The sequence below is a fragment of the Balearica regulorum genome, chromosome 7, assembly GCF_011004875.1.
Source record: "Balearica regulorum gibbericeps isolate bBalReg1 chromosome 7, bBalReg1.pri, whole genome shotgun sequence".
Taxonomy (NCBI): Eukaryota; Metazoa; Chordata; class Aves; order Gruiformes; family Gruidae; genus Balearica; species Balearica regulorum.
Genome location: NC_046190.1, coordinates 32,507,553 through 32,520,028, shown reverse-complemented (window position 1 = coordinate 32,520,028; position 12,476 = coordinate 32,507,553). Strand labels below are relative to the sequence as shown.

Below are 12,476 nucleotides of genomic sequence, written 5' to 3'. Positions count from 1 at the left end.
GTTTCATTAACAAGTCTGAAGTATTTGATAGTCCTGTGATGCTGTGTGGCTGGCTTAGTATTTAAGACTAACATGCAAAATAAAACTCAATGCATTATTGCATTTACAGAAACACAAACTGTGAACTCCTTTTACAGTAATTTACAGTAAAGAGTATTTTTCTTAAGCTTAAAGATCGATAATTAGTTACACAGATATGTACTGGCAAGCATACAAGCAATTCCAGCGTACTAAGATTTGTTTCCCATTATTCACTGCATTTCTATACAGTTTCAGAGGTTGTATATGTTTACGAATGAAGAGTCTGTCATTCTAGAAGTGAATGAAGTTATAGGACTTTTAGAACTTAAGCACATGGAGACAACACAATTTCTTTAGAAAAGTAGCAGGATTCACTTTTCTATTCAAAGAATTAAAGTCAAATCAAGTGTAATTAAGAAATTTAGCCTTTGTAAGAAAGTGTTTTCATGCAACTTAAACCATCTCTGAAACATACAACCTTTAATTTCTTTTGAAGAAAAAACACCAACAAAAACACACACTGATGCAAACATACATTTCTACATTCAGGTTGAGGCCATAAACTGTCTAATTCTATATGAAGAAGTCAGTGAATATTCTTAACCTCGGTGTCCATATTCACAAAAAAAGAGTTGCTTATTTTCCTCCATTATATATAAATATATGCACACCTTCACATATACCTTTTTTTTTTTTAACTCTCCAGACTATACTGATCTTCTCCATGAGGAATTCGAATACAAAAAAGCTGATATTATACTCCTTCACTACATTGTACAAGCAGCCAAGAGGTTCATATGCAACCAGGCTAGCCTGACATGATTGAGTCTCAAGTTGAACGAAGTACCAAAATAGGTTAGATAATTTTATCTGGTCATTTTTTTGAAATGTATAGATGAATTAAAAAAAAAAACAAAACAAGCAATTCCTCCTTACCATTCACTTATAGGAACACATTTAGAAATGGTCTTATGATATTGTAAAGAATGTAACCATTATTGAAAGCAACAGAGACAGAATTTTATAAAAGAGCTCTTGCTGTTTAAATCTTGCTGGGGTTTGGATTGTGGGGAGGTTGTGGGATTTGTTTGCTTTTTTTTGTTGGGTTGGGTTTCGGTTTCTTGGTGGAGATTTTTTTTTTTTAATCCAAAAGAGCCAAACAAACAAGAAACACTACCTCCACACCCACAGTCCAAATGAGAAGGTAAAGATCTCGGAGCACAACAGGGGTAAGTAATAGATGCTGCGTTGTCAACAACTGCAGCTTTTCCACAATACAGCTAGTTCCAAATAACTTTTCAGCAAAATTAAAGCAAAATTAAAGCATGTATAATATATATACATCATGAGAAAGGAAAAAAGAAACTAATCTCTCTTCAGCCCAGAATAATGAAGCCATTTAAGGAAAACAGAGAATTAAAAAGCTGTGTTAGGGCTGCAACTATATTAAGTAGAGATAATGTACATATAAAGCCTGAGGAAAAGAAAACACTGAAGACTTTAAAAATAAAGCAATCCTACGAGTCATTGTTCTATATGCATATAGACACATACACATAAAGCATAGCATTATATATTTAAACTGCAAGGTCTTCGTCTCGTAGATGCCAAACTGCTGGAAACAGAGTCTAGAGTTTTCAACTTAAGCAGTTATATAAGACAAAGAAGTAAATAGCCTAAACTATTAAGTAATTTTTAGTTACTTTTATGCTTGTTTGACTAAACTCAGACTTGGCCAATTTCTTTGGGAAAATTTCAGATTATATAACTGCACTTTACAAACATGCCAGCCTCTGAAGTACACCAAGCCACCTGGTATTTAAAAAAAGATTAAGTATGCAACTTAAAGTTTAGAAGCACATACTGAAATCCTTCTGGTATTCCGGCAATCCCAGCGATAATTGAAAGCAGAAAAATCTATTCATTTCTCTAAACGTTGCATTTATTACAAAACATCATCAATGCAATGAGACAGAATCTCCTGAAGTGAAGGCCAAGACGACTTAATGCAACTCAAATACTTTTCACAGCACTCAGTTTCTCAACTGCTGCTTCACTAGGTTGGTTGCTTTACTTTTGGGTGTTTTGGTTTGGTGGGGTTTTTGAGGTTGTGATTTTGGTTGGTTTTTGTGGGTTTTTTTTTTTTTGGGGGGGGGGGGGGGGGGGGGAGAATCCCAAGACATCCAGACATACTAGAAGAGGTCATGATGCTGTTTAAAGCTCACAACTACAGAACAATGCTGCATGGGGTTATTAACTCTTCCATTTTCACTGACATTTCATTATAAAATACTGTGTTTGAGCATGACCATTGACAATGTCCATTAATACACTGGAACAAACAATTTGAGGAGTTATCCATTGGGGTTTTTGCCATGTGTTTCACCAAAATTTCTACTTGGGAAAGGCAGCCTCTCCTTTGTACAAACGTGGGATTCAGCTCAGTTCCAATATTGAAAGCAATATTGCATAAGTCAGGGATGCGTCTATGTTTTATGAAATGATGTAATCTCCCCATGGAACACGTGTTTAAATTATGAAGTGTCTGCACATGAGACACTAAAAACTGGCAAGTACAATACTGAACTGCTCTTATGTTAACCACTTCTCCACGCATGATATTTTGCTGTAAGAGATTTAGCATCGAAAGCAGATTTTACTCATTTTAAAGATTTTGTTGACAACTAAATTCAGAAAATTAAGCATTTCTAAAGAGGAAAAGAAATTATCTAAAAAGCATAAAATCAGACTGCAGTTTTATCAGAAAACCTATGCCAAAAGAGTAAATAACCCAGCACTGTATTTGCACACATTCATAAGACCGCACAGCCTGACGCTACTACATCTCTCTTCCCTCTCTCCCTTCTTCCTCTCAAAGTGTAAAATTCAGCTTTTATTAAAATATTGGGAAACAATTGAAAGTTGACTTAAAGGTCTGAAGCAACAAATAGAGATTACATTTTAGTTTACTGTTGATATCTAAGGCAGTAACTTCCATGCAAGTTTGGCCTTAAGTTCACCATGTAGTGACATTTCTGTTTTAATAAAAACATAAGGCTCTTGCTTTTATCATAATGCCTCCGGGAATGTGCAAAGCTCTTCCCTTATGTCTAAACAACATTCAAGTAAATGGGATCAATATTTTACTAATTTAAAGTCTTTCAGTACAATTATTTGCCTCAAATATGGTATTACCGTTGCAAGAGAGCTCGCAAAAGGCAAAGTTTAAGGAAAAAAGTGTGAAACCAAGTTGTCAAGCAATGACTGCCCATAGTACCCTCTGCTAGTTATTGCTGCCTTCCTTCTAATGCCTTCAGTGCCACTATGTTTCCTCCCCTCCTGCCATTCTCCTTAGATATGAATTTGACATGTTATGGACTTGACTCCCCTTTGAGATATGCTAATGACAAATAGCATGTAGTAAGTATTTCCATAATAGAAACTAGTTTAAATTTTAAAAAGTTACTGAAGCTTGGGTTTTGAAACAGAAGATGAAAGAATAAAAAGAAAAATCAGAACAGGAAAAAATATACAAACAGAACATGGACTCCATTTTTTTTTCTTAGCCAACTTAAAACGCATCAGTAATAAGAGGGGAAAAACAGAGAAACACAAACAAGCAAAACAAACAAAAAAGCAACAAATGCCAAAACAAGAAATGACAAATGAAAGAACAGGTGAAATGAAATAAAAGCAGCTCAAGAAAGAAAATAAATCAGTGGGTAACTTCAACAGATGACACAGATAAAGAAGAGCTGGAGATAGCAATCTGGAGAAAACAGATGAGGAATGAAAATATGGGAAGAACAGGAAGAAAGAAAGAGCAACAGAAGTTCAGTGAAAGCAGCCTTTTTTTTTCTTTTACAGTAAATGGTGAAAGAGACCCCAGAATTACCCCTGCTCTGTAAGCTCAATTTACTTTGCATATCCCCTCATTGCCTTTTTTTAACCTCCCAAAATTTTCCCTGCTCCAACTCTCTGAACAAATTCCTGCCTAGAGCCACTAAGTTTCGAGGAGATGAAATCATTCTTTCAAGGCTGTCTGCATTCTGAGCACACACATATCCCCATTATTTCAACAGCCATAAAGAAGATAAGGCATGCACCGGGGGGGGGGGGGGGGGGGGGGGGGGGGGGGGGGGGCAGAAATTAAAAGAAGGAAAGAAAAAGAGCAAGGAATATGGGTGAAATCTAAAATCTCACATATACTCATTTCCCAAATCTCCTAAAGAGCACCTTAAATTAGCATCAACAAACACTGCTGCTCAATAACATGGTGTTCGCCTGCTCCCAATGCCTTAAACATTACAGATTCACACAAGCATATAGCGAGGCAGCCCAAGGATACAGTTTGGGTTAAAACAGCTAGCAAATGGACAGAAAACCTCAACTCTCTCCAACAGTAAAAATTAACCATGGTTAGTTTTAAGCCAACCTGGTCCTCTATATGACAATATAAGCACCAGTGACACAAGAACAGGAGAGCAGGACAGGTCAGTATTTTGGGAAGGGAGAGGGAAAAATGTTAGCTTGCATCTGGTTTAAAAGCATTTGTGGAACTATAGCATCTGACCATTTAGGATCTGGCAATCCACTCTGAACTTTTATACCACTGAATAAATCTTTAAAAGGCAATTAATATCATTCCTAAGGAACTGTAACCATAACAGAATGAAAGAGTATGTTGAGAGCAAAAGGGAAATGTACAGAAAAGTTACTGTCTCTCAGTTTGATCTTTAATTTATCAGACTACAGAAGATCTGAAGCCTCCAGAACACGAGGTTTTGGTATGCCCTGAACTCTTCAGCACCCGTGCAAAGCAGAGCAGACCACGCCAGTGCCCACCGTTTCACTACTGCTGGACAGGAACCAGTCATTACAGAAGTGCTTTAAATTTTTTCACTTCCCTCTCTGAAGCCTTAATGTTATGGGATCTCTTTGTCAACCTGAACAAATGGCTCGCCTAAGATGCTACTGGAAGATTTAGATCTGTTTGTGTGTTTTCTAAACGTGTATTTCAAAATACTTTAACCCTCACCACCCCTCATCACTAGAGCAAGACTGCAGCATCTGGTGCTCATTAAAGCCAGGAAATTCCTGTTTTGGTCTTTATGAAACTGTTGAGAGTTGATAATTGATTTTGCATTCTAGCCTTTGCTAAGAGCTATTTTAGCAATCTCATAGTAAACAAGAAATTTTACATAGTAAATTGTTTAAATTCCACATAATGCTAAATCCAGGCATTAGCATTTTGCAATTCAAAGTTTTCAGAAAATATTTACCAAGCTGGAGTTAATGAATCACCACTATGATATTTAATATATAGTATTTTGCAATCAATTTAAAAGCTATTATCAGCATAACATAGAAAAGAATCAACTTAGCAACTTGCCGGTCATCTACTCTTAGCAGTTCTGCTTCGCCACAGAAATATTTTTTTTCCCAACAAGATCAGGAAAAGATTCTGGGTCTCGTACCGAACTTAATCTTAAAACCTTGTTGAACATTTTGCACGCTTTGTCTGCAAATTTCAATACTTATGTGTTGTAACTAGAAAGAAAATATGTACTCTGTCCTTATTGATTTAGTATTAACAATCTCGAATTAAAGACTCACAACAGCAATGAGAGGAACACTACAATAAGCCCTAAATATTTCATGGTAGACTGAACAACACGACAAAAACACCACCACCACTGCTAGAGATGTCTTCCTAATGATTGTTTTTTCCCCTAATATTTTGGCAGGAACACTGTGAATGACTAAAGGCCACAACATACATCCACAGAATGTGATGTTACTGAAATTGCAGGCAAATTATACTGGAGAATTATGTGAAAAATTTGGTATCGCTCAATTACGACAGGGTACAGTGTATGGCTGGGGTACAAGACTGTCCATCCGTAACTTCTTGTCTGGGAACAGAGTGCCTGATAAACAGTCAGTCAGTGAGGGAGCAGGAGACGGGGAAAGATAGCGTGTTCTGAGTTCAAGTCCCCAGAGAGCCGGCCAGTTGTTTGTTGCAGGCTCTCTGCTCAATCACAAAACATCATTAAGTGAAGCTAGAGTATGTTAAACACTTAGAATATTTTCCCTCTATAAACAGCTGCTGTAGCTGCAAATGGAAAGTTACAGAATTGCAAACAATTGATACCAAATGTAAACAGAATATACAAACTACACTTTACTTCACAAGAAAGAGGAACCTCTAGGTTAAAGGGTTCTTCATATACCTATTGTAATTTACTGTCTTAGGTGTACCTATGCACACAACTTTGCAAAGGAAAGCCAGCCAGAGAGTAAAAGTCGTAACTCTAGAGCCACCCTGCAGCCCACAGGCATTTGAAACATTTATTTTTTTTTTAAATAGTATAGCATATTGCTAAAATACCTAGTTTGCAGCCCATCACTATCTAAAGTTTCTTTTGGCATAAAGACTTTCCAGGATAATCATTCCCACTGCAGATGCACTCAGTATGCCCAGCTGTATTATGTATTCCCTCCCCTTAATTCTTAGTTTTATTATCAGCTCATAACTTTTAGCTGTTTTATTTCCCCTGGTATTCAAATTCATTCCATATACTTATACAACTTCACCACAAATCTAACATTATCTTCTCTTTGAGATCACTAATAAAGAGGTTAAATTAATCTACATATAAAGCTGCATATTTATATACCAATGCAGAATCCCAGCCAGCCACCTCTTACCCCTCTTTTCATGGTCTTTCATCCATGCTTTTCATCTTCAGAGCCAGGCTCATTTAATTTGAAAGAAAACAAGTGCAGGTACTGCTTTATTTCTTCTTTTCTCCCCTCAAAAGAAAAACACGCTCCTGCCTCAGTTTCCTGAGGAGCTTTAGCTGTGAATCAATTCACAGCACCTCGGGCAGAAAGCATGCAGAACACCACAGGTAGAACGCAGGTTCACACACAGACATGTCACACTCATATTACTATAAACATCAGTTCCACATATGAATATATACATACTCGACACCTGCATTTTTTCCAGTCTGAATTCCTTCCCCTTTCTTCCCCTCTCAAGTGAGATTCTTTTCATGCAAGTAGGGAAAAAAAGTTAAATCAATTTGTACTTCAATACCATGTGGGAAAGTACCTCAGAGACTGAATCTTACTTTACACCATAAAAATGTTATTAATCCTGCACCTTTCTAAAGAGATTATTCTTCTTCCCATGAGACTTTCTTCATTTACAAAGGTTAGCCAACATCTCTACTGATACATTCCAAATATAATGCACAGAGAAATCATTTGAACTCCACTTTCTTGGTTTTTAATATGTATCAGTCTGACACATATTAAACAGGACAGAAATACATGCAATGTTAAAAATCACTCCCAATTTCATTTTTCCTGTAGAAGGGCAATTAATTATTACTTTCATTCAGTCACACCTATGATTCTTTAAGAACACAATGACAAGGCTTATTTCAAAAAGAGATGTTCCAGATTGTATACCTGGTTCACATTAATAGGCTGTAGTTCCAAAAGCAGCATAATTTAACACACGTACTACTGGCCATTCTTACGAAACAGCTCTAGTTAGGTTTCTTAAGGAAACCAAGAAAGCACACAGACTGTCTCTGTCAGAGACACAATGAGTATATCTTGTTCTAACTGGGCTTGACCAACACACATCTTTGTACTCTATAGAAACAAACAAAAAACCACCATAGAACACCCACTAATCTACAATGTTACTAGAAAGACTGACTGACTTCGGCTGCTGTAAAATAAAGTGATCAGATGAGATGTAGAATTATACAGGAGAAAGCACACATGCTAAAGACAGTACAATAGCATTGATAGTAAAGTACTTGCAGAAGTGCAAGGTACTTAAAATGGGTTTGTACGTCAGATACCTATATAAAGCTGAGAACTTCAACAAGAAATTCTTATAAAAACAGTAGACAAATTAAAATTGCAGGTGTTCAGTATTGACATGGTGATTCTAAAGACAGAATTGTTTATTCTGTGGTTTCACTGCTCTAGCAAGTAATTTCACCCCATAAAAATAATAAAAATACCTTTTTTCGATTTTGCTCCAATCTTCAACTTTGATGGCCAAGCAATCTGTGTATTTGTTTCTTCCATAATCTGTTAAAAAGAAAGAATTTATGAAAAATTAAGTTTTTATTGTTCTCTTACAAAGTCAAAAGTTAATTTTTTCAAAAGATTATGTTTACCATTTTTAAATTTGTTGACTATTATTACTTACAAATAGCAGAAGTCATTAACTACTTTTCTAGTTTTCTTGAGATGAATTTTGGTCTGGCAATAGGTGGAGCTGAGTTCTGGTGATTCAAAAAAAAAAAAAAAACACACCAAAAAGAAAGCCAAGACGCTCAACAATTTCCATGAAGTTCAGATGACCACTACTAGCTAAAGCATGCTTTAGGTCCATCTCAGAGAGAATTTCAAATCTTTACAATTCAATAAAAAAATATTTCTTTACTTATCTTAAAATGTCTTTTCAGTAAAGCCTATCAAAATTAAATCAAGTCCTTTTGAGTATCCTTAAGTCAAGATACATCAGTTTACCTGCACAGGTTTTGGTGGGGTTTTTTTAACCTCCTTTATCCTGAAAGCAACTTTTCATTGTAAACCTATCTAGACTTCAACATGCACACGCTCACACTTTGAAATCCATGTGGTCATTTGGCTCCATGTAGACTCTCATTCTGTTGACACCTGTATTTTAATGAATAAGTCCACTAGCCATAGGTACAGTATACTGAAATTTAATACTGGCACAGAGTTGCGGTGCATCACTAATACATTTAGTAGTAATATATGAGAAGGAACAGAATGAAACCAAAAGATTTCATATATATGAATTGAAATTCAGTTCTAAGAAATGTTGGGTCTGTCAAAAGAGAAGTTCTTTGTACTGAGAAGTTCTCAGTAATTTTGAGATCTCACCAATAAGTATGATGGGATCATACCTCTCATCACACTTGAGAGATCAGAGTACCTGATCATCGTGAGTAAGACAACAGTATCTCATCATTATGAGGACCTGAAGAAAAGAGAAGGATCTGCCCATATCAGTCCATGACAAGATGCTTGTAGGTTGCCAAGAAAATGCATCTATTAAACATATATCATGGTAGGCTGCATCAGACAAGGTTTGTTTTTTTTTTTTAAATAGAGATGTTGATTACAGAAGGTCCTGATGAATTTTCACCTGGAACAAATTGTCCAGTTCTGCTCACACATGGACAAGACTTTGTACTGCCACAATCAAAAGGGTCCTCACTCCTTTGAAAATTTCAGTAGCTTATTATAAAAGAGATTGTGAGTGATCAGTTCGCTCAGCTTGACTAATATCAATTACAAGGGGTCCTAGAATCACAGAACAAGTTTGGAAGAAAGTGACCTCTGGAAGTCATTTAAGTCCAACCTCACACTCAGAGTGAGGCCAACTGCAAAGTTGGGTCAGGTTGCTGTCAGGGCCTTGCCCATCAAGCTCTCATTACTTCCAAGGAAGCAGATTCCACAGCCTCTCTCCATGCTTATTCCGGTGTGTGACCACTTTTACTAAGAAATTATTTTCTCCTATTTGTTTAATTTTTCCTTTGCTCAACCTGTGGCTGTTGTTACCTGTGCACTTTTAGGAGGAGCATGACTCAGTATACCTTCTAACCACCCATAGGGTAGCTGAAGGCTGCTATTAGATCCCTCTTACCTCACCTGCTGAACAAACTCTGCTCTCAGCTTCTCTTTGTACATCCACTGCTCTAGACCCTTGATCAACCTGGTGATCATCCACTGGAGTCACTCCTGCTTGTCAGGATCTTACTTGGGCCAAGAGGGACATAACTGGACAAAGTACTCCGTAAGCAGCCGCACAGTAACTGAGCTGACAGGAATAACCACTTCCCTTGATCTGCTGGGTCACGCTATGTTAGTGAGTCTATGTAAAAATGGTGTTGCCAAAAAGGGGGGTAATAAGTACTAGGGAGATTATTACACACATATAATGGTAACAAGTAAACAAGCACTCACTGTAAACTTAGGCTGTAAATTAGGAAAAATATGAATCAGAAGAACTGAAAGAACACTTGACTGCTCTAAGTAGGAAAGAGGTAGGAAAGGAAAAGGAGAGAGCTTGTCAAATGGCAACTCTCAGGGTCTGACTCCTCCTGTATCAAGGATTTTGTCCAATTTCCACAGAAGGACTACCAAAAAAAACCCCTAACTGTGCTCTTTTGATTATCGATACAAATGAGAATTACTATGCACAAAGAGCAGACACTATCCAAAAAAATCAGCTCACCAAAACTAGTGGGGCCAGGGGGAAATTAAGCAAAGCAGTGCATTTTAGTACTTCTAGTCATCTGCAAGAAGCATAAGCAATAATAAAAAATTCAAATTCCAAAATTACTAATAAAGCCACTTCCAAGGACAGAATGAATGCATTAAGAAAACAGCTACAATGCCAATAAGTTTTCCCTAATAGTATAATTCAGAACGAAGGCAGACTTCTGTAACATTCTTAATTCTTATCTCCTACATCCAAATCCCTAGGATACCACAACAACTTCCAGATTAGTACACCATGTGGAAAAACTGGAAGTGTCAGCCAGACTTCATTATATTATATTTTTGGTTTCAGCAAATATTGGATAATAAGTTACAGCTGAAATAAGACACTTCCAGGAGGGTGAAATTCTATCAGCAACATACACATTTTTCACAATTTTCCAATCCAGCTGCAAAAAAAAAAAAAAGCTATTTCAAAGAATTCACTTGTGTCTGATAGAGGGCTTTGGGCCAGGATTATTCTTAATTATGCAACAGGCAATGAAATACATAGAAAACAGGGAGGCATTCACAAGAAGGGAGATGCTAAAACAAAGAACGGTGCAGGACCGAGTTAAAGAAGATCCAACATAAAAGGAACCACAAGAGTGGAGACAGAAGAGAAGTGAATGAATGTCATTCAAAACAAGTGTTACATTCCATCAGTTCTTTACCCTCTCAATAAAGTTTGAAGATTTCTGTCTTAAAGAAATTAAATCCTCACCATTTCTCATGCTAAACCAAAATCAAAGCTCACAACTTCAGAGATGCACACATTCGGAGGACATAGGAGAAAGATGCACGAGAGATCTTCAAAGGAAGAGAAGTCTGACTGCCAGCCACTCAGATGTGGCCACCTAATATCCTTAAGCTCCTCGAAGAATGCAATGCTAAAAAATACCACATTAGACCAAAAAGATGACTCAGTTTAGTCACTACAAAGACAAAGTTTATCTTCTGTCTTAGGCAGTTAAACAAAAAAAAAAAGTAAGTTTGGATGCATTTAAATTAAATGCACTTATTGAAGTATAAAAAGGCTCAGAGTATGTGCTGGCTTTCAACTCCAAGCAGTAAACTTTATCATAAATTCCAATTTTCCACAATTTTGACAACCACATATTATATAGGGAAAAAAATAGTTTTTGCTGCAGCACTTATTTTCACTGGTGAAAAAGTAATTTATTTTGCCTGTAAAACAATTTGAGAATTTTAACTGCCTAAAAAGGTTTGCAATGGAAAACAGTTTCTAGTTTTATTTGAGAAACCAGGGATTTCATAGGAACCCTTAAGACTTTAAACTATCTTGCTCGCTTTTTAAAGCATTTATTGTATTTATTTTATTATTTATGTATTGTATTTATCACAACAGCAGGACTGTCACAAAGCTGTAGAAAATGAGAAAGTGAGATTTTACTATAGGTGTTAAACTTGAAGGTAAACATGATGTTGAAAACCGTGTGACTACAACTGCATAGCATAGATCACTGCTGCATCAACTTCTAGTTCTGTTTTATCATGCTAACCCAGGCAGTTTTAAGTGCCAGGATTTCCCACACACACACTCCGAAACAAATTTGGAATCATTCCATAAAACCCTCAACTGCATATTGCAGTGGAATAGCTTTATTAGTGAAAACTCAGTGTGATGCCACATACCCGAAAGTACTCAGCAGCACTGCTCTCAAATGAACAAAACAGAAAACGGAACTCACTTTGCAAGTATGTAGATATATACATTAATTTTAATTATATAAATACTTCAGCTACAAAACATTCAGAGGAAGTTCAGCCTAGGGATGAGTGAATCAGAGTTCACGATCATTTAGACTGCAGAGCAGCACCTCTGCTTAGGCTTCCCTTCTTTTCACATAAAATAAGTGATAGGGTTTATACCAATCAGTACTCTCCTCACCTTGAAGGATCAACTGACCAAAAGAAGGAGCAGGCACAACTGGCAGCAAGATTTAATCACATAGTAAATAATCTCACACTGCTGCTTCTCAAAATGCGGGAAACCCTAAGAAATAATTTATCTACATCTTCCCTTCCTCTTTCCCCAAGAGAAACTGTGGTGTTTATGTAGCCAAAATATGTAAGCTATTCTCAGTGGAGAACATACAGAAGAT

At 36.6% G+C, this 12,476-nt stretch overlaps 1 protein-coding gene across 2 annotated transcripts in view; it reads right to left on the bottom strand.

Moving 5' to 3' along the window:
* BICC1 (BicC family RNA binding protein 1) overlaps window positions 1-12,476 on the bottom strand; it is a 112,003-nt gene that overhangs the window by 49,003 nt on the left and 50,524 nt on the right. The window contains exons 1-2 of one of the 2 annotated variants that reach the window (XM_075758788.1): window positions 11,075-11,182; window positions 8,073-8,142 (exon numbers count right to left, since the gene is read on the bottom strand). In XM_075758788.1, coding sequence (XP_075614903.1) covers window positions 8,073-8,142; window positions 11,075-11,077 — 73 coding nt within the window. In that variant the 5' untranslated portion in view covers window positions 11,078-11,182. Of the gene's footprint in view, window positions 1-8,072; window positions 8,143-11,074; window positions 11,183-12,476 lie in introns of those variants that run through there. The other variant, XM_075758787.1, reaches the window with a different exon arrangement.